Source organism: Oncorhynchus keta, chromosome 23 (assembly GCF_023373465.1).
Source record: "Oncorhynchus keta strain PuntledgeMale-10-30-2019 chromosome 23, Oket_V2, whole genome shotgun sequence".
NCBI lineage: Eukaryota > Metazoa > Chordata > Actinopteri > Salmoniformes > Salmonidae > Oncorhynchus > Oncorhynchus keta.
In genome coordinates, this window is record NC_068443.1 from 36,316,407 (window position 1) to 36,342,408 (window position 26,002).

The 26,002-nt window shown below is 41.2% G+C and overlaps 1 protein-coding gene across 2 annotated transcripts in view; it reads right to left on the reverse strand.

The window, feature by feature from the left end:
* LOC118402258 (roquin-1-like) overlaps window positions 1-25,758 on the reverse strand; it is a 38,155-nt gene extending 12,397 nt beyond the window's left edge. The window contains exons 1-13 of one of the 2 annotated variants that reach the window (XM_035800308.2): window positions 25,622-25,758; window positions 22,682-23,059; window positions 18,066-18,186; window positions 13,348-13,587; window positions 12,816-12,991; window positions 12,297-12,497; window positions 10,535-10,667; window positions 4,328-4,446; window positions 2,361-2,473; window positions 1,809-2,051; window positions 1,388-1,605; window positions 865-1,253; window positions 252-395 (exon numbers count right to left, since the gene is read on the reverse strand). In XM_035800308.2, coding sequence (XP_035656201.2) covers window positions 252-395; window positions 865-1,253; window positions 1,388-1,605; window positions 1,809-2,051; window positions 2,361-2,473; window positions 4,328-4,446; window positions 10,535-10,667; window positions 12,297-12,497; window positions 12,816-12,991; window positions 13,348-13,587; window positions 18,066-18,186; window positions 22,682-22,912 — 2,328 coding nt within the window. In that variant the 5' untranslated portion in view covers window positions 22,913-23,059; window positions 25,622-25,758. Of the gene's footprint in view, window positions 1-251; window positions 396-864; window positions 1,254-1,387; window positions 1,606-1,808; window positions 2,052-2,360; window positions 2,474-4,327; window positions 4,447-10,534; window positions 10,668-12,296; window positions 12,498-12,815; window positions 12,992-13,347; window positions 13,588-18,065; window positions 18,187-22,681; window positions 23,060-23,467; window positions 23,631-25,621 lie in introns of those variants that run through there. The other variant, XM_035800309.2, reaches the window with a different exon arrangement.
* Window positions 25,759-26,002: the final 244 nt, after the last annotated feature.

Genomic DNA, 26,002 nt, shown 5'->3' on the forward strand with positions numbered 1-26,002 from the left:
AATATGGAATTTTGTTGAAACAGGGTCATGGCAAGATAAGATTGTCAGCTAAAACAGCACCAGAAGCTCTGTTTTTAAACTGTTATAAATAGACAATGTCATGACATTAAAACTACCAGTGGGGAGCTTTGAAGGCCAACACTAGTCACTCAACAGTTTGTTTCTGGACCAGGCAGAACTGACTTGTGTGTGTGTGCTGACCTTGAGTGACATTCGGTGTGTATGTGTGTATGTGTGGGGGGGGTCCTCACTTCTGGGGGGTAGTCGCTGGGGAAGGTGTGGGGGAGGGTGGGCGAGGGAGCGATGACCTTCCTCTCCTCCAGCTGGGCCATCAGCTCCTTACGGCGGTGGTGCAAGTAGTCTAGGCTGGGCTGGGAGGAGCGCCCGTACGGCTCCTAACAAACCACAGGACAACATTTCTAATGATTAGTTACAAATAAATATAGTGTACACCAATGGTGCAGGTCGTCCAGACTGGGCTGGGAAGAGTGGCCATACTGCTCCAAGTTAACTCACCTCGGGACACAGTTCATGAGATAACTATTCAATATTAAATACATCTGACTTCTGGCCAACTTCTAACGACACAAATGTATAACTCAAGGGAGATGCAGCTCATATCTTATGAGTCATAAGACAACTGCATTGTAGTCCGTGTGCATGTTCACCAACCTGGAGAGTTACAGGGGTGCTAGCTTTTTTCTGAGCCCAGTGGCAACACAGCCAGATTCAACTGATCAACTGTTCATCAAGACCTTGGACTGGTTGAATAAGGTTTCACTACTGGTCCGGTCCAAAAAGCCAATCTACCTTGTAACTCTCTGGGACCAGGGTTGCTGACTACTGTGGAGGAACCAAACTCACTCTGACGTAGGACCTCAAGGGTTGGGGCTGGGCCCCCGGTGGGTAGAATCCTTCTGGGGGATACCTCTCCCTGGCAGCCTGCTCCTGGTGGTAAGGGGGCCCTTCCAGGGGTGCGGGGCTCATCCGAACCATGTCGTCCCTCTGCGAGGGGTAGGGCTGGGGCGGAGGAGGGGGGCCGGGGTAAGGGCCGTGACGACCCCGGGTGTCATAATGGGATGGGGGAGGGTAGGAAAAGGGAGGGCCCGAGTGGGGGGCCGGGTAAGGGCGATCGGGTGGGCCGTAGTCAGGATAGGGGTCCTGGTAGGGGAGTCCGGCGGGCTCGCTGGGGGGAGGGGGGTTGCGGATGTAGCGCTGGGGGGCGTACTGGGGGGGCTGCTGGTAGGGGTAACCTGTGGGGCGAGGGGGAAATTACATTTTCTTCATATTGGTCTTTCAACAAAAGCATTGAAATAAGTAAAAGTAAAAACATGACAAACTAAATCAGATGTTTCAACAGCACAAAACAAGCTTTTAGCAGCCTCACCTTGGGGATACTGCGAGGGGTCGTACTGCGAGGAGGAGGGCGGGGGGCGAGAGTCAGAGTAGTACATCTCAGGTAGCTGCTGCGGGTACATCTGAGGCCCCCGGGGCACCACACCACTGGGCATCTGCTTGGGCATGGACATGTGGTCTCCTGGCCCCCTGGAGTAGCCCATGGCATGGGGTGGCTGGGGGTACCCTTGTTTGGGCCCCGAGTCCAGACTGAGGGTAGAAAAACAGTCAGTTCTGGATACAATAAATACATAAATCAATCAAGTTTTCGCATTAATGTAAAAAATCATTTTAAAAAGTGTTTATTTAACCAAAACAATATAGCTAAAACACACATTTTCTTCTGTTACAAAATAGATTAACATAATTATATCTATTTGAAGGTTGGCTGAAAGGCGGTGTTTCCCACTCACGAGTCAGGGGGCGATCCCGGGGAGCTGTTGCTCCCGCCGTCCATCTTGGGCTTGCGCAACAGGTCGTAGGTCACAAGGTCGGTGCCACGGGCGATGAGCTGGGGCATGGGGGGTACAGCTGAGCCGTTGGTGAGGGGCGAGGGTTTCCGGGTCACTCCCACGTCCAAAGAGAGTCCATCGTCCGACAGCAGGCCAGATGAGCCAGGGAGGCGAGCTACCAAACGCTTGTTCATTTTACGGTACCTACGAACAGAAAATACAGTTATACTTCTGGCCTTGGTGGCTTGCTATAAACACAAAATACAGTTTTAATTTTACAGTAGCTATAAAACAGAAAAGTCATCCTACCGTAGATTCAAAAATAAAAAATCTAAACCAAGGGGAAGAGGTTTTAAAACAGTGCCATTCTAAGTGATAACTATCAAACTCAGAGAAGTTATCAGAGCAAAATATGTTTAGGTCTATTGATTTAAATGGGAAAGAGGGCGCTAATTCCATTTCAATCAAAAGGATGGTGGTAGTTAGATGTTTATATTTCTGAAAGGGACTTACTTCTCCAGCTCCTCCTGAGAGTGGGCGAAGGTACAGCTGGCTCCTCGAGGACAGCCTCCCTTCTGCTTCATGTCCCGACACATGTAAGTCTTGTACTTGCTGTGCTGGGGGGGCTGAAGAGAGACATTTTAGAGTAACCACATTTCCAGCTACAGTTTTTAATCGACAGCTGTGATGGAAAGTTGCAGTAGAATTTTATACATGCTGACACAATTTGTTTGTTCAACCTGGTGGGATCTTTTTGTGTCTGTAAAATTAATTGTGTGAGAAATGGCGTCGGAAATGTATTTAATGTAGACTAGCCTTCACGCACAGTATACCTGCACTGTAACTGTGAGCTGTTGGCTAGAGAGCACATGGCAAGACCAGAGTGGGCACATTTGCTATTTAACACAACAGCTTCTGACATAACTGTCCATAGAGTTGAAAATGCGATGGAAACGCATTGCACTTCAGATTTTTTTTCGGTACATGAAGACTTGGAAGTGAAATGGTAAATTGTGTGCTTTATTTTCTTTACGCAAATTTTAGATAATTTTCCTGAAAATCTGTCACAAATTCTGCCTTCAGAAAGTATAAATACCCCTCGACTTATTCCACATTTTGTGTTACAGCCCGAATTCAAAACGGATTCAAAACGGATTCAAATGATATTATTTGCAGTTTTACTTGTTGAAAACAGGACGTATGTTTTGTAATATTTTTTATTCTGTACAGGCTTCCTTCTCACTGTCAATTAGGTTAGTATTGTGGAGTAACTGCAATGTTGTTGATCCATCCTCAGTTCTCTCCTATCACAGTCATTAAACTGTTTTAAAGTCACCATTGGCCTCATGGTGAAATCCCTGAGCGGTTTCCTTCCTCTCGGGCAACTGAATTGGCTGACTGGGTGTATTGATACACCATCCAAAGTGTAATTAATAACTTCACCATGCTCAAAAGGAATATTCAATATCTGCTTTTAAAAAATAAAAAATAAAAATTGACCAATAGGTGCCCTACATTGCAATGCATTGGAAAGCCCGTGTTTGAAATTCTCTACACTACAGGATAGAAGGTTCTCCCAGAAAGCCAATATTGTACAAACTTCGAACATTTGAAATAATTCTAATATCTGTATCTTAACGTTAAAGTAGATTTATAAACACCTATATTATATTAAATCCCTTTTTTTTTTTTTTTTTTTTTTTTTTTTTACCAAAGTCCGTTTTGCCACATTATTTGAAACATGACAGGGCAATCAATAGTACAATTGGAAAGTACATTACATTTTGGAATGCTGCACCTAAAAGCAACATTTATATTACTCTATTCAGAAAGTATTCAGAAAGTAGTCACACCCCTTGGCTTGTAATCGTTAAGGACTGGAGAGTGTTTCAGGATTTTTTTTAAATCCCAGAAGAAAACCTGGTTCAGTCAGTCTGCTTTCCACCAGACACTGGGAGATGAATTCCCCTTTTAGCAGGACAATAACCTAAAACACAAGGCCAAATCTACCCTGGAGTTGCATACCAAGAAGACAGTGAATGTTCCCGAGTGGCCGAGTAACAGTTTTGTCTTAAATCTACTTGGAAATGTATTGCAAGACCTGAAAATGTTTGTCTAGCAATGATCAACAACCAATTTGACAGCACTCAAATCAAGTTTTGTTTTTCAAATCCGTTTTGGAATACTGACTGTCCAAACAGCAAATCGTATGTGTTCAGACAGCAGTCATTTGCTGACATGGCTACGCTAGTTGTCATAGTAACGACAGGCGTGCGCACAGTTGTGTTAGTCCTATCACTCAGAAGTTCAAAATCTGTAAAACAACATGTGGAATAAATCAAAGTGTATGAATACTTTGTGAAGGCAATGTATATATCCTTTTTTCTCTCTGACATGTTGCGACCCACTTTGGGTCGTGACCAATAAAGGCTGCTGTAGAGTGAAAGGCGTAGCGGGGAAAGGTGTGTGAGCTACGGTACCTGTTGTGGGTCGGCTCCCTTTTTGCTGTGGTTCTGGATGAAATCTACCAGGCCGTGGACTACAGTCTTCACCGCCACCAGACCTTTCTCCAGCTGCTCCCACGTGGGAGGGGGGGCGTCTAGAGACCCAGAGGACGGAGGGAGATATAACACAGCATTACAATAGTGAGGCTGATAACTTAGATATCTTGGTCAGTTAGGTCAATGATAAACAATAACTCTTAATATAATTTATAGGCACTGTGTTCAAAGTGCTTAACAGCCCCAAAAATAAAAATATTCACACCCCTGAACATTTCCCACATTATTATACAGCCTTATTCTAAAATGTATTAAATAATTCCCCCCCCTTCAATCTTCAAACAATACCCCATAATGACAAAGCAAAAACAAGTTAACATTTTTGCAAATGTATTAAATGTATTAAATATAAAAAACTTCAATGTCACATTTACATAAGTACTCAGACCCTTTACTCAGTACTTTGTTGAAGAACCTTTGGTTGCGATTACAGCCTCGGTTCTTCTTGGGTTTGACGCAACAAGCTTCGCCACCTGTATTTGGGGATTTTCTCCCATTCCTCTCTGCAGATCCTCTCAATCTCTGTCAGGCTGGATGGGGAGCGTCACTGCACAGCTATTTTCAGGTCTCTCCAGAGAGGTTAGATCGGCTTCAAGTCCGGGCTCTGGCTGGGCCACTCAAGGACATTCAGAAACTTTTCCCGAAGACACTCCTGCATTGTCTTGGCTGTGTGCTTAGGGTCATTGTCCTGTTGGAAGGTGAAACTTCGCCCCCAGTCGGAGGTCCTGGAGCAGGTTTTCATCAAGGACCTCTGTACATTGCTCCTTTCACCTTGATCCTGATTAGTTTCCCAGTCCCTGAAAAACATCCCCACAGCTTGATGCTGCCACCACCATGCTTCACTGTAGGGATGATACCAGGTTTCCTCCAGGCGTGAAGCTTGGCATTCAGGCCAAAGAGTTCAATCTTGGTTTCATCAGACCAGATAATTTAGTTTCTCATGGTCTGAGAGTCTTCAGGTGCCTTTTGGCAAACTCCAAGTGGGTCGTCATGTGCCTTTCACTGAGGAGTGGCTTCTGTCTGGCCACTCTACCATAAAGGCCTGATTGGTAGAGCACTGCAGAGATGCAGGTCACTGTGATCTTGGGGACCTTTCAATGCTGCAGAATTATTTTGTTACCCTTCCCCAGATCTGTGCCTCAACACAATCCTGTCTCGGAGCGCTACGGACAATTCCGTAAACCTCATGGCTTGGTTTTTGCTCTGACATGCACTGCCAACTGTGGGACCTTATATAGACAGGTGTGTGCCTTTCCAAATCGTGTCCAATCAATTGAATTTACCACAGGTGGATTCCAATCAAGATGTAGAAACATTAAAGAATGATCAATGGAAACAAGATGCACCTGAGCTCAATTTCAAGTCTCATAGGAAAGGGTCTGAATACTTATGTCAATAAGGTATCAGTTTTTAATTTGTAATATATTTGCAAACAGTTCTAAAAACCCGTTTTAACTTTGTGGGGTATTGTGTGTAGATTACTGAGGGGAAAAAAATATTTAATACATTTTAGAATAAGGCTGTAACCTAACAAAATGTGGAAAAAGAAAAGCGTCTGAATACTTTTCAAACTAACTGTATATACACTATATATACAAAAGTGTGTGGACTTCTTCAAATTAGTGGATTCGGCTATCAGTCACATCAGTTGGTGACAGGTGTATAAAATTGAGCACACAGTTATGCAATCTCCACAGACAAACATTGGCAGTAGAATGGCCTTACTGAAGAGCTCAGTGACTTTCAACGTGGCACCGTCAAATTTTCCAAATTGACTGACCTTCATGTCTTAAAGTAATGGACTGTAATTTCTCTTTGCTTATTATTTAAACTGTTCGCTGCTCTGGCTCCCCAATGGTGGAACACACTCCCTCACGACGCCAGGACAGCGGAGTCAATCACCACCTTCCGGAGACACCTGAAACCCCACCTCTTTAAGGAATACCTAGGATAGGATAAAGTAATCCCCCCCCCTCTTAAAATATTTAGATGCACTATTGTAAAGTGGCTGTTCCACTGGATGTCATAAGGTGAATGCACCAATTTGTAAGTCGCTCTGGATAAGAGCGTCTGCTAAATGACTTAAATGTAATGTAATGTAAATGTTATTTGACTTGTTCTTGCCATAATATGGACTTGGTCTTTTACTTATCTTCTGTATGCCACCCCTACCTTGTCACAAAACAACCGATAGGCTCAAATGCATTAAGGAATGAAATTCCACAAATTAACTTTAACAAGGCACACCTGTTAATTGAAATGCATTCCAGGTGACTACCTCATGAAGCTGGTTGGGAGAATGCCAAGAGTGTGCAAAGCTGTCATCAAGGCAAAGGGTGGCTACATGGAAGAATCTCAAATATAAAATGTATCTTGACACTTCAACACTTTTTTGGTTACTACATGATTCCATGTGTTATTTCAAAGTTTTGATGTCTTTATTATTCTACAATGTAGAAAATAGTACCCAAAAAAAATAAAAACCCTGGAATGAGTAGGTATGTCTAAACTTTTGACTGGTACTGTACGTTATTAATATTTAATTCAGTGATTTAAATTATGACCCCAGCCTATTTCAGCAGGCTATTGGGAAACAAGCACTTCTTACTGCGGAATTGCCTCGCAACTCATGAATAAATTGGTCTTAATTTGAACTAAGCAAGCTGCTAAATCGTTCAGTTTACATCTTGCCTACATCTTGTCTAGGCTACTGTCAACTATCTGAAATTAGATGTAGGCCTATCAGGGGCTTTCGACTAAATGCTTTTATCTAAGCAAACTATATCTAAATGTAATTACAATCATAAAAACAGATTTTAGTCTGTAGCTTACACCCATTTTAGTGAAAAGTCAATCTTGCCAATGGGCCATATATAGGGGTTTGTAGTCTTACCATCTGGCACATAATAACAGCAAAATTGCCAGAGAATAGACTAATATTAGTTTTTTTTATGTTCATCCAAGTGTTTCTTGCTCAGAGATTGAGATCCTCTGTCCATCTTTCATCACTCAAACTCTCCTGTCGGATTTATCTATAGTTATGCACATGCGCAAAAACGATTGATTTACATTTATAAACCTGGTTCGAGCCCTGAATGCCGATTGGCTGAAAGCCGTCGTATACTTTTTACTGTTCTATTTACAGTGGTAACCAATTTATAATAGCAATAAGGCAGCCCGGGGGTATGTGGTATATGGCCAATATATCATGGCTAACGACTGTATCCAGGCACTCCGCCTTTGCATTATGCTTAAGAATAGCCCTTAGTCGTGGTGTATTGGCCATATGCCATAGACCTTGTGCCTTATGACGTAATATAGGAATTTGAATGTGGCAAGTGAAAAAGATAATTCGCCATATAGTTTTCCATCAATGGATGCCGATTAACTTGTTTGACTACTATGATTAAGTAATGTCATAGCTTGCAATATTTATTATTTTGAGGAAAACCAAATTTTGCTTCTAACGTGATAATACTTAACTGGCTTGATAAAGTTATGGGAAAAGGGTGTATGGCAAATGATCTCTTAATCCAAAAACAACTAAAAATTGGGCTACTTTTCAGGCCTCCTGGGAAGGGTTTGACTGGTCATTGAGCTAGATTTTTTTTTAGCTTGACCTGGCAACCCTGCATGCATATACATTCTTATGGTATATCTTCCCCATATCATTAATGGTTTTACTAACTCATGGTAAAACAGTGTCCTGTAGGCCTAGATAATAACCATGTACACCCCCTTTCCTATTACTGCCACACACACACACACACAAGCCAGGGCCTAAAATGAACACTCGCCACCTGCGGGTCGATTTTGGCATTGGCAGGTGAGATGTCTATTTCACCAGGCACATCAACGTGTGGTCTGGGCTCCACAGTGCGAGCATTTCACTCGCATTTGTGAATGAAAATAGTCAAGTATGATCACATTTACAGGATAATGAAAACAGCTACAGTTACATTTAAAGTATTTCTGTTACATTTAAAGTATTTCTGCAGTTTCGATTCATAGCTGGTAAATTAGTCGCACAAAGTCAAAGAACTACGAATCCTATATAGCCTATTCTACCTCATGCTGCAACACTGTCTGGCTGGTTAAGAGCTGAGTGAAAGACTCATTCTTTAGAAGCGGTGCGCACAGGCATAAAAGTTGGTCTAATTTACTTGAAACTAAAGTCTACTGATGTAATTTTGGCAACAACAACAAAAAAAATCTGGTGAAAGATACGAGTGGTTGGTAGATTTTTAAATCTACCTGTCACAGGGGCTTGTAGACCAAAAAGTTAATTTTATGCCCTGATAAGACCTGGGTTCTATCAGGTGGGGCCCCTCTCTCTATCAGTACTAGCCTAGTTAAAGAAATAAGAACGCTGCCTGAAAAAAAAGGGTAACACACACACACAAGTATGACAATACGGCTTGTGTTTACATAGCCACTCTAAGAACCAAAATCTGATTTTCTTTCCATATCCGTTCTCCATTTTTTTTCTTCTGACTGTCCACACTCAGAATTACTTGTGACCCATATCAGATTTGCACACTCACACTGATGTATCCTCTGAAAGTAGTACACCGATGCAATGGTCATTTCATGTCACTTCTCCTTTTCAAACATTTGGGGTGGTTGTCATGGTAACAGCAGGTCATGGGCAACCACTAAAAAAAAACCTTCAGAGCAAAATGATCTTATCTGAGCATGTTGTGTTGGGGAATAATCAGAATTGGTTGGTAACATAGGTAAGATGTTTTATATTCATGATATGCTTATGAGTTATTTCTCATAAGAATGTATTTTGTTGTACTATAGTGGTGGCCATTGGCAGTTATCTGTTCTCTGTCAAGTCTAAGTTGCATGGGCCGCAGAGAGGGGAGTGGTCAAGGTGTCATCATGTGTAAACATATCTTTTGCTCGACTGTGTCTGTGTGCCAGTCACTCCCTACTTTTCCCCATCGGGGAGAGGAGGATGGCAGTGTCTGGAATCATTCTATGCTCCCCGTGAGCTTGTCCAGGATTGATTGTATTTAGAATTGGTTGTATCTAAATGACAATTTGATATATGCCTGTTGATATGGAGGATTGGTTTATGTTTCTGGGTTTGAGTAAGGAGACAAAGCTGAACCATTTATTATGTCTATGCTGTCTGACAATGTGTGTTCTTTGCTATTAAAGGATCTCAGTTGCAATGTAGAGGCTCTCAGAGAATTCATTGATAGACACTGAATTGATCTGAGAGTCACAGGGTTGTGAGAGAGCTCATATAATTAAAGATGGACTTTGATAACTCTGACTTGTGTGTGGTTTGCGCTCATGATTTGGTAAATAGAGGAAATTTCCACGACAGTAGACAGAGGTTGCAAATGGTGGATCGGGTTTGTATCAGGATTGAGATCCAGATACGCAGGTGGTATAAAAATCGGGAGTAAAAAAGACAAGATTCCACGTGGTTGTTAAACAAAAGGAAAAATACCAGATAGGTATCAAGACAGCCAAATTCTTTTCCCAATTATTTGCATGTCTGGGTACTACACTCCCCCTCTTAAAACATTGGCTACAGCTTAAAGGGCTCTAAAAACAAAAGTGCCTCAATGAAACGGTACTTAACCATGATTAGAATGACAGATAGTCAAAATCCATAGGTGAGATGAGTCATAAAGGGCCAATGAGTTATGCTCATTTGAATCAGTCTGATAACATCACAACTTCTTCTCCCTGACCACAGCCACATGCAGCTCAAACAAACCCAACCTGTTCTACACTGATTGATTGATTCTTTACCACTTAACTATTGGAAAGCACTGGGCTGTATTTAAATCCAGAAAGTTCAAGAAAAGTCCCTCCCCTATGCACTTGTTCCCTGCCCTTCGAGGATTCGATGGGACCGAAAAGGGGAATGCAATAATTTGGCTAAGTTCCTGGTAATGCTTTCAGGTATTTAGTCCCATCAGTCCCATAATGGGGACAACACAAAAACAGGAGTGAGTTAGAGAACAATCTTGAATGCGTAAAGGCAGCCCTGGTGTGTCTGTGGTTCAAATACAATCTTCAGTTGCATGCATCATTGTCAAGCGTTTGGCCCAGAGCGGGGTGTGTGATGTGCATGGGAGCCAGCGTGTGTGTGCCTCTCACCGGGGCTCGGGTCGATGTTGGCCAGGAGCTCCAGGTGTGGTCGGAGGCGGTTAAGGTTGGCAGGGTCGCCTGTCCTCTGCAGGGCGATGGTCAACTCCTGAACGCTCTGGGCAAATGAAGCCGGTGTCTGCAACTGGAGGGGACACGGGATATTAATGAAAATTCTAATCAGCATTTGAGTGCCTGCACCTGGATATGATCATTCCTGCTATCCTGAATCCTATCAGCATTGTTTGCAATAACATGTTTTCTATTGTGAAGGATTGACCCACAGACAGAGCGCTGCTCCTTTAGTGGAAGCTTATGGTTATTTTGTGGTTTCATGTGTGCACATAGACAGTTATATAGACAAATACACAAACTGATAAGTAGATGTTCACATGAGTGAAAGTGGGATTTTTGTGAATATGCATAACTGACACACACCTCGTTGATAATGGAATGTACGACGAACAGTACCAGTCAAAAGTTTGGGCACAAACTTTGGACACAGATTCTTCAAATAGACACACTTAACCGCTTTGCACACTCTTGGCATTCTCTCAACCAGCTTCACCTGGAATGCTTTTCTAACACTCTTGAAGGAGTTCACACATATGCTGAGCACTTGTTGGCTGCTTTTCCTTCACTCTGTGGGTCCAACTCATCCCAAATCATCTCAATTGGGTTGAGGTCGGGGGATTGTGGAGGCCAGGTCATCTGATGCAGCACTCCATCCCTCTCCTTGGTCAAATAGCCCTTACACAGCCTGGAGGTGTGTTTTGGGTTATTGTCCTGTTGAAAAACAAATGATAGTCCCACTAAGCACAAACCATATGGGATGGCGTATCGCTGCAGAATACTGTGGTAGCCAGCTGGTGAAGCAAAGCACCCCCACACCTCTTCCTCCATGCTTCACGGTGGGAACCACAGGACAGATTTCCACCGGTCTAATGTCCATTGATCGTGTTTCTTGCATGTCTTCTTATTGGTGTGGTTTCTTTGCATAAATTTGATAATGAAGGCCTGACTTACACAGTCTCCTCAGAACAGTTGATGTTGAGATGCTTATGTTACTTGACCGCATTTATTTGGGCTGCAATTTCTGAGGCTGGTAACTAATGAACTTATCCTCTGCAGCAGAGGTAACTCTGGGTCTTCCTTTCCTGTGGCGGTCCTCATGAGGGCCAGTTTCGTCAAAGCTCTTGATGGTTTTAGCGACTGCACTTCAAGAAACTTTAAAAGTTGTTGAAATTTTCCAGATTGACTATCCATGTCTTAAAGTAATGATGGACTGTCATTTCTATTTGATTATTTGAGCTGTTCTTGCCATAATATGGACTTGGTCTTTTACCAAATAGGGCTATCTTCTGTATACCAACCCTACCTTGTCGCAACACAACTGATTGGCTCAAATGCATTATGAAGGAAAAAATTCCACAAGTTAACTTTTACAAAGGCACACCTGTTAATTTAAATGCATTCCAGGTGACTACCTCATGAAGCTGGTTGAGAGAATGCTAAGAGTGTGCAAAGCTGTCTTTGAAGAATCTTAAATATAAAATAGATTTAGATTTGTTTAACACTTTCGGTTAATACATGATTCCATATGTGTTATTTCATAGTTTAAGAGCACAATTATTCTTCAATTAAAAAAATGTAAAAATAAAAATGGAATGAATAGGTGTGTCCAAACTTGACTGGTACTGTACATGGCAGCTACTTCTAAGACTAGTAACAGACCTAAACAGACGCAGACACCTTGTCGAAGACACACAAGTACCTTGTCGATGATGGACTGCATGTGGGACTTGTGAGACTGGTCCCCGTAGAGCAGGGAGGACCACTGGTCAGGGGCGATGCGGAGGCCGCCCTCCATGGCGATCTGGACAATCTGGGAGTCGTGTTCGCGCCGCAGTGCCTCGTACGTCCGGAACTCCTCCTTCAGCTGCATCAGCGACGAGTCCTCGTCCCGCTTGGTCACCTAGACAACCAGGAGAGGGCATTAGGTTAGAGTTTCCTGAAAACATTGGGTCAGGATCTACTGATTGGTTATAGATGTTTTAGAAAACCTTAGGGAGGTCATAGCCCAAAACATGTTTGTGAATCATGTGGCCTATGCTGGGTCATATTCATTGGAGCACACTCTAGCGAGCGTTCCAAAAACACTACACAACAGAAAACAGTGTTTGTTATTGGAGAATGTTAGCCAGTACCTCTCCATTTTACTCTGGTTTGTACCAAATGAACAAGAACCAGCTCTTAGAACAGTGTTTGTGTGTGTTGGTAGAGTCAGACCTACCTTAAAGCAGGAGGCCCTGTAAAGGAGCTGCACCACGTGGCCTATGCTGGTTTTAGAGGCCTGGGGGAAGCGTGGCTCCAGCCGCTGGACCACGAACAGCACCAGGACCTTCCTGGACAGGGCCGAGCCGTCCTCCAGAGCCAGCAGCACCAGCTTCAGAGCCTCTTCCTGCATGGCTGGGAGGGAGAACGCATACAAGTGGGTTTAGACCACAAGCACATCCACAGCATTCAAGACATTTGTGCAAGTTTGACAACATACAAACATTTACAGTAGTAAATGTCATTGCATAAGACAGCGTTTCTCTAACCTATCCTTGGGGACCCTCAGATGTTTCACAAATTTGCTGTTGTCCTGAACTAGCAGTGATTCAACTAGTCAAGAGCTTGAGGAATAGCTCTGGACGATCTGAGAGTTTGCTACGGAATAGATCAACTGGAAAATGGAATGGCTGGGGGTCTCTGAGGAGAGGTTAGAGAAACTCTGGTATAGTCAAGGCTGGTGTGTGTGTGTAAACTTGATCTCATCCTACCTGGACCCAAGAACTGGCAGCCCCTGGCCCGGACGGCGGCCCACAAATTGGACGACAATTGCTGGGGGTTTTGGTGCTGCAGGATGAGCTCTGTGACTGTGCGCTCCCCCAGAGACCTTGCTGCCCTCATGGCCCGCACCCGGCCCTCCTCCTCCACCAGCTGACAGTGGACCAGGGTCACCAGCTTCCTCTGCATGGGTCGACTCAGCATACTCAGGGTCGTACTGCTCAGACCCACCCCTGGTGAGAGACAAAGGGAAGGAGGTTGGGGATGGAGAGAGACACACCATCAAATGGTTTTTAATTAAAAGAATATACAGTTGAAGTCAGAAGATTACCCAAATATATTTAAACTCAGTTTCACGATTCCTGACAGTTAATCCTAGAAACAATTACCTGTTTTAGGTCAGTTTGGATCACCACAAATGTGAAATGTCAGATTAATAATAGAGAGAATGATTTATTTCAGCCTTTATTTCTTTCATCACATTCCCAGTGGGTCATAAGTTTACATACAGTCAAGTAGTATTCGGTAGCACTGCCTTTAAAATGTTTAACTTGGGTCAAACGTTTTGGGTAGTCTTCCACAATAAGTTGGGTGAATTTTGGCCCATTCCTCCTGACAAAGCTGGTGTAACTGAGTCAGGTTTGTAGGCCTCCTTGCTCGCACACGCTTTTTCAGTTCTGTCAAAAAATGTTATGTGATTGAGGTCAGGGCTTTGTGATGGCCACTCCAATACCTTGACTGTGTTGTCCTTGTGCCATTTTGCAACAACTTTGGAAGTATGCCTGGGGTCATTGTCCATTTGGAAGACTAATTTGCGACCAAGCTTTAACTTCCTGACTAATGTTTTGAGATATTGCTTCAATATATCCACATAACTTTCCTCCTCATGAGGCCATCTATTTTGTGAAGTACACCAGTCCCTCCTGCAGCAAAGCACCCCTACAACCTGATGCTGCCACCCCCATGTTTCACGGTTGGGATGGTGTTCTTCGGCTTGCGAGCATCCCCCCCTTTCCTCCAAACACAACAATGATCATTATGGCCAAACAGTAGGAAGAGTCTTGGTGGTTCCAAACATCTTCCATTTAAGAATGATGGAGGCCACTGATCTTGCGGACCTTCAATGCTGCAGAAATGTCTGGCACCCTTCCCAAGATCTGTGACTCGACAGTCCTGTCTCGGAGCCCTACAGAAAATTCCTTTGACCTCACGGCTTGGTTTTTTCTCTGACATTCACCGTCAACTGTGGGACCTTATATAGACAGGTGTGTGCCTTTCCAAATCATGTCCAATCAATTGAATTTACCACAGTTAGCACATGTCCAATCAAGTTGAAGAAACATCAAGGATGATCCATGGAAACCGGATGCACCGGAGCTCAATTTTAAGACTCATTAAAGAGTCTGAATACTTATGTCAATACATTTTAAATAAATATGCAAGAATGTAAAAAAACAAACATGTTTTCGCATTGTCATTATTGGATAATGTTAGATTGATGAGGGGAGAAAAACTATTTAATCAATTTTAGAATAAGGCTGCAATGTAACAAAACATGGAGAAAGTCAAGGGATCTGAATATTTTCAGAATGCACTGTACATTTTACGGACACAATGTATTTTACAATAGATATCATAGCCAATAACAATGTATTTTACAATAGTTATCATAGATGGGAGGGGTTGATATCTCGGCTATCTCTGAAGACCTTCCATTTTTGATGTGTATTTGCCATATATTTTTTACTGTGCGGTTTCAAAAGTTCTGATGCTAAATACATTTTACGGACACAGTATATTTTACATTTGTTATCTAGTTGTTTTAAGTCCCACCCATCAGCTCGACTCAATCCCTCCCATCTATCTTTTTACACCATCCATATTTGATGTGTATTTGCCATATATTTTTCAACTGTGCTATGAGGTTTCACAAAAGTTCTGAACCTTTCTATTCTCATAGTGCCTACAGATTGTAAATGTATTGTTTTTGCTAAAAGTATCAATATATTATTGCTCAATTGACTATGACTTTTTCAAATAACCCAGCAGTGCCATTTGCAGAGTTAGCTCAAGGTAAATGTTGCAATTCTTTAGCCATTCTTGGACCTGCGACCAATGATTCTTTCTCATCACAGCAAAATCTGCAGAGTTGGGATGGATGTATCCCCCCATAAATAACATCCCATTGGTTGCAAGAATTTAAAATAGTAATTAAAATTTTAAGTTTTGAATCCGGCATTAGTTTCTCTTCCCAACTATTTTGCAATCTATACGGCACAGCTGTCAATTTTTTTGTCCTTAAATGGAACTGGTAGACTTTTTTTATTAATCATCATTTTGGTCTTTAATGCTGTAATTAGTTGGTTGTAATTTTGGGTAAAGCAGACATTTCCATGACTTAACTACATCAGTCCTATTTATGATATCATTTACAAAGATTATACCTAAAAAATATATTTTAAAAACCTCCAAAAAATATTTTTTTAATCAATTAGTATATTTGAGTTTAAACATAATAATATTTGTTCTGTCTTTCCTGGTGGATTAAACTGAAATCGCAACCAACTTTCTAGGCTTGTTTTACAATTAATGACATATTCAAATAACCAAAAGAGAGAGGTTCTAATCTGAATAAAGGGAAAAGGGCCATTCTTGAACATGGGTTGAGACATTCTTACTAATCTGCTAGAGAACCAGTATGAATTTAGGTATAACTTTTGTATGACATAAGTCTTTAGATGTCTAATGCTTTAATATTTAAATAATTTCTGCCCTCCAAATTCCTATTCATTATATGAATAGGCCCAAATAAAATGAAATATTTTTTGCTCATATTTTTTTTTTTAACTCGTCGCTAGGTCTAGGCAAGGCCATAAAGCACTGTAAACTGGCAGGTAGCCTAGTGGTTAGAGCGTTGGACTAGTAACCGAAAGGTTGCAAGATCGAATCCCCAAGATGACAAGGTAAAAAAAATCTGTCGCTCTGCCCCTGAACAAGGCAGTTAACCCACTGTTCCTAGTCCATCATTGAAAATAAGAATTTGTTCTTAACTGACTTGCCTAGTTAAACAAAAATAAAAACTGGGATAAGACTAAAGAATTAATCAGGGTGATTTTTCCACAAATAGACAGGTATTTTCCTTTCCATGGTAGCAATTCCTATTTTTGCTAACTTTGTATTAAAATGTATTGTAGTGAGATCTCTTTTCTTTCGGGCTAGAAATACAGAGTATGTCCACATCATTGCCAGACCATTCTATTGGTAAACTACACAATAATGTAAAAGCTGTATTTTTTTTGTTGATCAAATATGTAACATAGTACAATTGGTTGTAATCCAGAGAGGTTAGAAAAGTATCTAGATCCTCATGAGGCTGTGGATGGATCCACATTGTGGATTTAAAAGAAAACATGAATCATAAGTGTACAATGACACCTTTGTTTTTAAGCCCTGGATTTCTAGGCCCTTCATATTGTTGGATCTGATTTTAATAGCTAACATTTCAATGGCCATAGTAAATAGATATGCTGATAGTGGACAACCTTGTTTTACTCCTCTGGAGAGTAATACTTTCTGAGAAGCAGCCACTGGTTTACATATGGGGTTACTATACATAACTTTAACCAATTGTATATGAGATTCTCCAAAATTGAAATATTCCAGGCATTTATATATACAGTGGGGCTTAAAAGTATTTAGTCAGCCACCAATTGTGCAAGTTCTCCCACTTAAAAAAGATGAGGCCTGTAATTTTCATCATAGGTACACTTCAAGACAGAAAAAAATAGAAAAAAAATCCAGAAAATCACATTGTAGGATTTTTAATGAATTTATTCGCAAATTATGGTGGAAAATAAGTATTGATAAATCATTATATACATTTTCAAAGCAGCGTGGATCACCATTATTTGGACCATATAGATTAATGAGCACAATCTGTTTATGGTCAAAGAATGTATATAAAATAATCAATTTAACTTGCGGATCTGTTTGGACAATTTTTACATTCGGATCAAAATTATTGTTAACTCATATCATTACCCCTTTTGAGTTTCTTTTCCCATGGGAGAAGTATATTTTCCCCACCCCAGTCCTTTTTCCAAACAACGTCCTCTAAAATTGTTTAATGAGTTTCCTGTAAACAATAGATATATTCCTTCTCTTTTAGCCAGGTAAAAACTTTTCTTATTATGTGCTAAGCCATTCAAATTATAACTGGCTATAGTCATTTCACCATTTACCACAAGATACAAGTTTCAATTCTATTATCATAATATATGTTTGTAAACTTACCATTAAAAAGTACAATAATGATTGAGTGTCCATATAGCTGTACCATGATATTAGCATTGCTACTAAGTAAACCTCCAATTGTTCTCCACTGTTCTGCACAGTGCCACCCACAGGACAGAAGCAGATAAACCGCCAAAAGCATTTCCATCACCCTCACCTCGATAGTATTATATACAGTTATAAAAAAATATTAAATCTTGCGTATCTTAATTTCCACAATTAATAAATAAAATGCGTAATAATGTGGGCAGTTCTAATGCTTAGGATGTTTACCTATAAACCAGGATTGCCATTATAAAAATTACATTTTTGGCAAGCAATGAATATTTTAGCAAACAATTATTGTGATTCATGAATTGTTATTTACAATATTGTCATCATCGTCCTGAGTCGGTTCAACACTGTGTATGCGCGTTACCTCTGGTGTTGCTGAGGGGTTTGAGGTAGAGGGCCAGCTCCTCCACACACTGACTGGCCTCCTCATAGTGCTGCGCGTCTTCTGGGCTGGTGATAAGGGCCACCGGCTGGATCTTGGGAACCTGGAATTGACGGGACACACAAGTGACACAATGGAATATTAATACATGAAAATAAACAATTAAACACTTTTCACATTTAAATTGATGCTGGGAAGTGAGTAAATGGGTTAATTTAGTCAAATAATCAAACAAAGACCTTTGTTGGCTTATAATATAATCAGATGACTTCAATCAATACAGTTATGTGTTGGAGCATTGAGTGTGCAGGTTCTACTTTCCCTATACGCAGTGACATATACTGAACAAAAATATAAAAACGCAACATGCAACAATTTCAAAGGTTTTACTGAGCTACAGTACATAAGGAAATCAGTCAATTTAAATAAATCCATTAGGCCCTAATCTATGAATTTCACATGACTGGCCAGGAGTGCAGCCATGGGTGGGCCTCAATCACCTCAGTGATCGTGAGGTGATATAGAGCAGCAGCTGTTGCATCCTGAGGTATCTCTGCATGAAAATACATGATCTGAGTGATTGATAGTTGGTATTCCGCAGTCATAAAAAATACAAACTACAAAAGAGAAATTGTCAGACAGCAGAGGCAGCAGCTCTATAGAGATGAGAATTTTTAGAAATAATAAAGCAATCAAATAAAACAAAATGTAATATACACAATTGCACTGACCACACACACCTGCCACCTAAGCCCCCCTTTGAGCCTGGGAAAAAACCTGTATGTCTGTATGTCAATGGGCATAGATACACACTGAGCAGAGAGAATCTTGGACACCCTTGGCTGGCTATGTGTTGACACTTCCAGTCAAATTGTAACACAGATTGTCACTCTTAACAGAGGAAACAGTGTGATGACAGCCCGTCTTGGCAGTAATAGTAATGTTACCTGACAGGCCATCTGGCAACTTCACAAAAGAAATGTATCGATATCTGCCACACCCCTTTGCATCAGACCAATGTCCTTTCACATAGGCAACATTAGCGATCCCACAACACTACTGCGCCATCACCACACCCCAAAAAACAATCCAATAAAAAAGCGAGACGCCCTGGTGAGTAAACATCCCAAACTGCCTTTTGTGATTTAATATATAGTCAGGTTTCCATTGACCCAAGTTTATTCGACAAAAGCAATCTGTAATGGTAACGGCAGATATAGAATACATTTTCTAAAGGAGCGACAACATTTATCAATAAAATGTATTTATAAAGCCCTTTTACATCAGCAGATGTCACAAAGTGCTATACAGAAACCCAGCTCAAAACCCCAAACAGGAAGCAACGCAGATGTAGAAGCACGGTGGCTAGGAAAAACTCCCTAGAAAGGAAGGAATTTAGGAAGAAACCTAGAGAATTGGCCAGTCCTCTTCTGGCTTTGATGGGTGGAGATTGTAAGAGTACATCATGGCCATTTAAGGCCAGATTGAACATCTTGAAGAACAAACGTTCATAGACTAGAGGGTGCAACAGGTCAGTACCTCAGGAGTAAATGTCAGTTGGCTTTTTATAGCGGAGCATTCAGAAGTCAATACAGCAGGTGCGGTAGAGAGAGTTGAAAACAGCAGGACAAGGTAGCACATCCGGTGATCGGGTCAGGGGCAGGCAGGGTAGCCTAGTGGTTAGTGTTGGGCTAGTAACCGAAAGATTGCAAGTTTGAATCCCTGAGCTGACAAGGTACAAATCTGTCGTTATGCCCCTGAACAAGGCAGTTAACCCACTGTTCCTAGGCCGCCATTGAAAATAAGAATTTGTTCTTAACTGACTCACCTAGTTAAATACAGGTAAATAAAAATGAGCCACAGGCAGAACAGTTGAAACTGGAGCAGCAGCACAACCAGGTGGACAGCCAGGAGTCAAGGGTGGATTTTTCTTGTGTTAAACTTTATTTGCAACAAATAGTTTCTTATAAATGTTGATTGCCAAATAAGTTTGGAAGCTCCACTCCACATTTAATTCTAAATACCCACTGCTTGCTAAATCTATTTTAACTATATAAAAATATATATATTTGCAGGACAAGGATTGTCCTGACTTTCAAGAATGCCTGAACTGCTTTAGCTTGTTGGCTGGCAAGTTTCACCATCGAATCATTTCAGAGCTACAGGAGTGCAAGTTTCACCATGGCATGGACCGTGGTGCTATGTTGGAACACATTTATTAGAATACAATTATTAGAATACGGCAAATATGTAAATTATTGCATTCTATCCATTCTGGTTTTCGCAGGCTACCTGAGGTGAGAGGGCAAACAGGCTGTTTTTTAAATATATTTTTTCATTTTTTTAAATAGGTATTAATTCATTACGTCCAGCAGTTTTTAATCAACAATATATATTTTTTTATTTTACCCCTTTTTCTCCCCAATTTCATGGTATCCAATTGTTGTAGTAGCTACTATCTTGTCCCATCGCTACAACTCCCGTACAGGCTCGGGAGAGACGAAGGTTGAAAGTCATGCGTTCTCCGATACACAACCCAACCAACCGTACTGCTTCTTAACACAGCGCGCATCCAACCCGGAAGCCAGCCGCACCAATGTGTCGGAGGGTACACCGTGCACCTGGCAACCTTGGTTAGCGTGCACTGCGCCCGGCCCGCCACAGGAGTCGCTGGTGCGCGATGAGACAAGGACATCCCTACCTACCGACCAACTATCGACAAGATAGTTAAATGGTAACACACCCTTGCGGGCAATTGTCACATCTAATTTCTTTGTGAACTTCCTAAATGTTGACAACAACAAAAACCCCCAAAAATCTCCAGACAAGTTAATAGAAACATAGCTAGTGATCATAACTGAATAGGCTATTACACTCAGACCATCTCTGACACACCTTTAAGTAGGGATGGGCATTTGACATTTTTTGACTGTTCCGAGTACTCCCACGACCTCCCCCTCCCCAGTGCGGAACACAAGGTACGCTCAGGGGGAAAAAATGGCATGCATTTATATATATACCAACAGCGCGCAACATGCCAAATTTGTCATAGCCATTACATCAGAACCATTACATATACATCCTAATTGTTACATTTACCCATATATATCTATATTTATATGTCAAGAAAACAGTGCCATTTAAGATTAATTTACTGAAACCGTATCAACTGGTTATATTATAGCGTGGAACAAAATCTTCAAAAGAGGCAATAAAAGTAAAAGTGGCTCTTGCTTGTAGAAACCTTATGTTAGGAATCAAAAGGACTATGTAATGGTAGCTTAAGTAATTAAATATGAGATGAAATCAAATTTCCCCATACATATTCAGTTAATAAAAACAAGTGCCATTTGAGAATCATTCATTGAAACTGTAATGAGCTGTGTTACCTGCTCGGCTCTGGCAGGGTCACGGCAGTCCTTTGCGGTGGCAAAAGATTTAGCAGAAATCTCACGTTCACTTATCCCCCTCTGAGAACGTCTCTTTGTGCTTGATAAGCGTATGATTTCTTATGGAACTAGATGTGCTGTGATAGGAGAGCTTGATATTGCATAGTTTGCATTGCACATGGGTTTCATCAGTTTGATCAAAATACCTTGCTTCCAAACCTCACTGCGTTTGGCCACCATGCTGAAACCCCACTTTGCTCTATGCGCCTGAAACAGACACCCCACAGCAAATCAGAAGCACTTGACATAAAATAGTTGTCATTTAGATTTTTGAATGTTAAATAATAGTTAATCCCTCTGACAATATAAACGTTTTTTAATGTTAATGTCACGTGCACAGGGTGACATTTCTTGCAGGCTCTAAATCCAACAACGCAGTAATTAATAGCAATGCAGATAGTCGAATAAAACCACACAACAAAATAAGAACGAGAAAGTTAGAAGCTATATACAGGGTCAGTTCCAGTACCATATTTACAATGAGCAGGAATACTGGAGTGAGAGAGGTAGATATGTATAGGGATAAGGTGACTAGGCATCAGGATGTATGATAAACAGTGTAGCAGGAGCGTAAAATGATGATTGTATGCATGTGTGTTTGTGCGCAGTCAGTATAAATGTGTGTAGATATTATGCGTGTTTGTGTGTGGGACGGTGTATTGGGTAGAGCAGGAGTTACGAAATAAATCTGACAAATAGTATTGCAGTATTTAAAGAAAAACGTGATCTCTGGGTTAAAGATAAAGTTGAGACGTACGTTTGAGTACTCATGCCCATCCCTACCTTTAAGGCTACCAGGTACATGCACCACAAGTAGGGATGGGCCACAACCAGAAAGATCCCCGAACAACACAGATCCCAAATAACTCCCCATTAGCTAGGTCCTCCTCTTATCATTAACTACTCTGTTTCTTCACCCTAAACATCAACAATTAGCTCCTAACTATCACGTCTAATGGATTCATATCCAATACTATTCTGTTGGTAGAATTCCCATGATCCTGTATCCCTAACCCTTAAGACCTTGGCACCTCATCTGTAATAGAAAAGGAGGAACACTGTGGTGGGACAGCGCAACGAACAGATTCTAACTGAATTGAGCCACCCCCCTCCAACCCTGACGCCCCTCTCCCAGGTCTCACGACTCACCTGTCCCCCCACCAGCTGCAGCAGGGCTGTGTTGACGGGCAGCTGCTCAATGTCAGTGGCGATGGCCGTCTGGTCGAAGGGGCAGGCCTTGCGGTGCAGCTTGTTCAGGCACATCTTGCAGACTGTGTGGCCACAGCCCAGCGAAATGGGCCGCCGCACCGTCTCCTCGAACGTCTGAGTGCAAATGGGACACAGCAGGAACTCTGTCCATTGTGGGGCTTGCACGGGCATGGCTGGGCAGCGTGTGTAGGGGTTGGGTGGGTGTGTGTGCAAGTGTTTAAAAAATATTTTAAGATTCCACTGGAATCAAGATTTTTCTTCCGAACTCAATTGTTCTTCAAATGTCACACATCGTGGATGCGCATCACGTCACAAATCCTGAAAGAGAAGGAAAACAATCATAGTGAGATAAAAGCAATGGATTATATATAAACTAGAAGACAAATAGGGGGCGCTGTGTTGAAGTCACCATGTCTCCATCTTGGCACTCCTCCATTGTAAAACATTTTTGAAGCTATAGAAATCCATTTATTAATGTCTACATTCGTTTTTGGACACATTATATTACAGACACCTTAATGAATAATTTGATATATATGTGAGCTAAACACAAAACTACAAAATGAAAACATTTATAAAATCATTCGATGAAGTATAATTATTTGGGACTGCTAATGTTACTGTCCCCACTACAACAACACAAATACTTAAATACATGTAATTTTCTCCTTGAAACATGTAATTGAAATACTGTAGAACTTCATTAATTCCTATATAGGACCGCACCTACTGGGTAGTGCCAATATGGCCGACCGGTGGCTTCACAGCCTATCCATTGGCAATACATAGCATCTGTAATCCAGGGTTTACAGAGAGAAATAGTAATGGCTTCTTTTTGTAGGCACTAACACCGCCATGGTTCAGTGGACAAAGCTTATGAGGAAAAGAAATGCAATTTTTTGGATAAACGCTGAAAATAATGTGTGGTAAACACAAGCATAGGAAATCTTTAAACATTTGATTATGAGAATCTTTATCAGCTAACGTCCCTTGTGAATTTAAGAATTTATGTTGTAAGAAAAAGCAAATAAAGGCTTCATAATTCCTAAAGGTTATGTTAACTGACTGCTATAATCTCAGAACAAAACGTATAAAAATCTCATAAACCTGTGTTAAATGCCGAAAATAAGGCTGGAGGTTATTAAACTTATTATTTCCCCCATATCGATGTTTTTAAATAACCAAAGGTAACTCATTTCCGGGTTTTATGACTACAAACTGGCGAACTCTATATACATCATTGGTTAAAAGCCTGTGGGTTATATTGTGTTGACAGTGAAAAATAAATAAATAAATAAAAATAGTATTGACAGTGACTCTTGCACAATGTAACATTAGCCGAGCCAATTACCTTGACACAACAGATGACTCGTAACGTCATTCTTTACATTTATGGCTGGCAACTATTTGCATAACTACACTTCTCATAATATAATATAATAATATATGCCATTTAGCAGACGCTTTTATCCAAAGCGACTTACAGTCATGTGTGCATACATTCTACGTATGGGTGGTCCCGGGAACAAACAACCCAAGTTACAGGAGCTGATAAAGTGGATCTAATTTCTCTTCTTAGCACAGGTCAAGCAATAATTGCTACATTTAACTAACGTTAGTTAGCTACAATAAAATAAGGTTGGACAAATCCATTGGCCAGTGTCCTGTTAGCCAACTAACGATACTTAGCTTAAAGAGAAACGTTAGCGTTTATATAACTATATTTTCATTAAAATTATACCAGGCACAATATGAATAGCTTCAATGAACACGCCTAGAGAATAGATTATGGTTAGCTGCACAAGGCAAGTCAGTTCAATACCGCTGCCTTACAAATTCAAAATGGCTAGGTAAAGCGACAATCCACCACCGGCAAGCTGAATAGTTAGTAACGTTAGCATGATTGCCATCCAGCAGTGTCGTCTTTAGTTAACCAAACAACTACCTGATTAAACCTGTTCTGGGTGGTTCAATCATTTTCAAAGCGCCAGAAAATTCAGCCTTCAGATACATAATGAATGGCTGGCCACCCAGACGGCCAAATGACCGATCAAAACAACGACTGACGCTGTTAGCCTGTGGCCTGGCTAGCTTAGTGGACAAAGACGAAGAGGCGACGACGCTAGCTACTTGTGCTGCTTGAACTAACGTAGCTAGTTAGCCAACTTATGCTGCGCAGAATTAGCTATCTAACAATTTGATCCTGCAAGTTTAGCTACAGCTTCTATATACACTCATACGTTTTATTTCAAATACCAATTAGTTAAACACGCAACACAACACGTCTAGCTAGCTTTATGGCAAGTTGCTAAATAGTTGAGTTAAATTCGAGCGACAATTAGCTAACTGGCTACTATATATGGTAAACAACCTTATATCTAGCTAACGTTAGATGCTTATGACTGAAACGAAAACAAAAACGCATTAAACGAATTTAGTTTAAGAAACTATATAAGTTAGCTAGCCACATTAACATTACAAGTAAAACAAATAGCTAACTACAAGGGAAATCGTGCTAGCTAGATAACGTAAAGCCATTTCATGTGGCAATAGCTACAATTGTGTTAGCTAAGCTAGTTAACGTTAGCTATATTTAACACTACCGTTTTACTATAGTAGACGTCTAGTTAACTGAATATCACATATTTAGCTAGCTATCGTTGTGTGGCAATCCAATTACTAAACCAGGTTGCAGAATGTTGTTGGCGAGTAAATTAAATAAACCAGTTAACATACTGCTACGTAGTTAGCGAGCTGAGTGGGATGCTAGCTCTCAGTCATGCCAGCTGGCTAGGCTAGCTCAGAAACTAGGCGTCGTTAACGAACATGTATTGTTCTCGGTTCATAACATTTTAGCGTTTACATGCACAAATTACTCACTCATTCCAAAACACTTGGAAGACTTTTATCTGTCTTTAGAAAAATCTTGTGTTATTTTATCGGAAGCCATGTCGCCTATGCAGCTTGGCTGCTGCCGAAGTTTGAGGGTGTCAACTGAGTGTCTGGCTTGTTATAGTTAACATTTGAGGTGGGCGATGAGCGACTGCACCCCCGGTTGGTGGGAGAATGCCAGTGCACAGCAAACATGTCGGGCAGCATCGCCATCTGTCACGTCTAGTGGATATGGCCAGAGAGGAAGCGGTAGCGCCCATGTCGGTGGAAAATATGTGTCCCTCCAAGTAGGTGGCGTTTTTCGCCTACTAAGCAATGGTTTGTTTGTATGGAGATCAATGAGAGTTTCGAATTTGGTCCCCAAAAAAG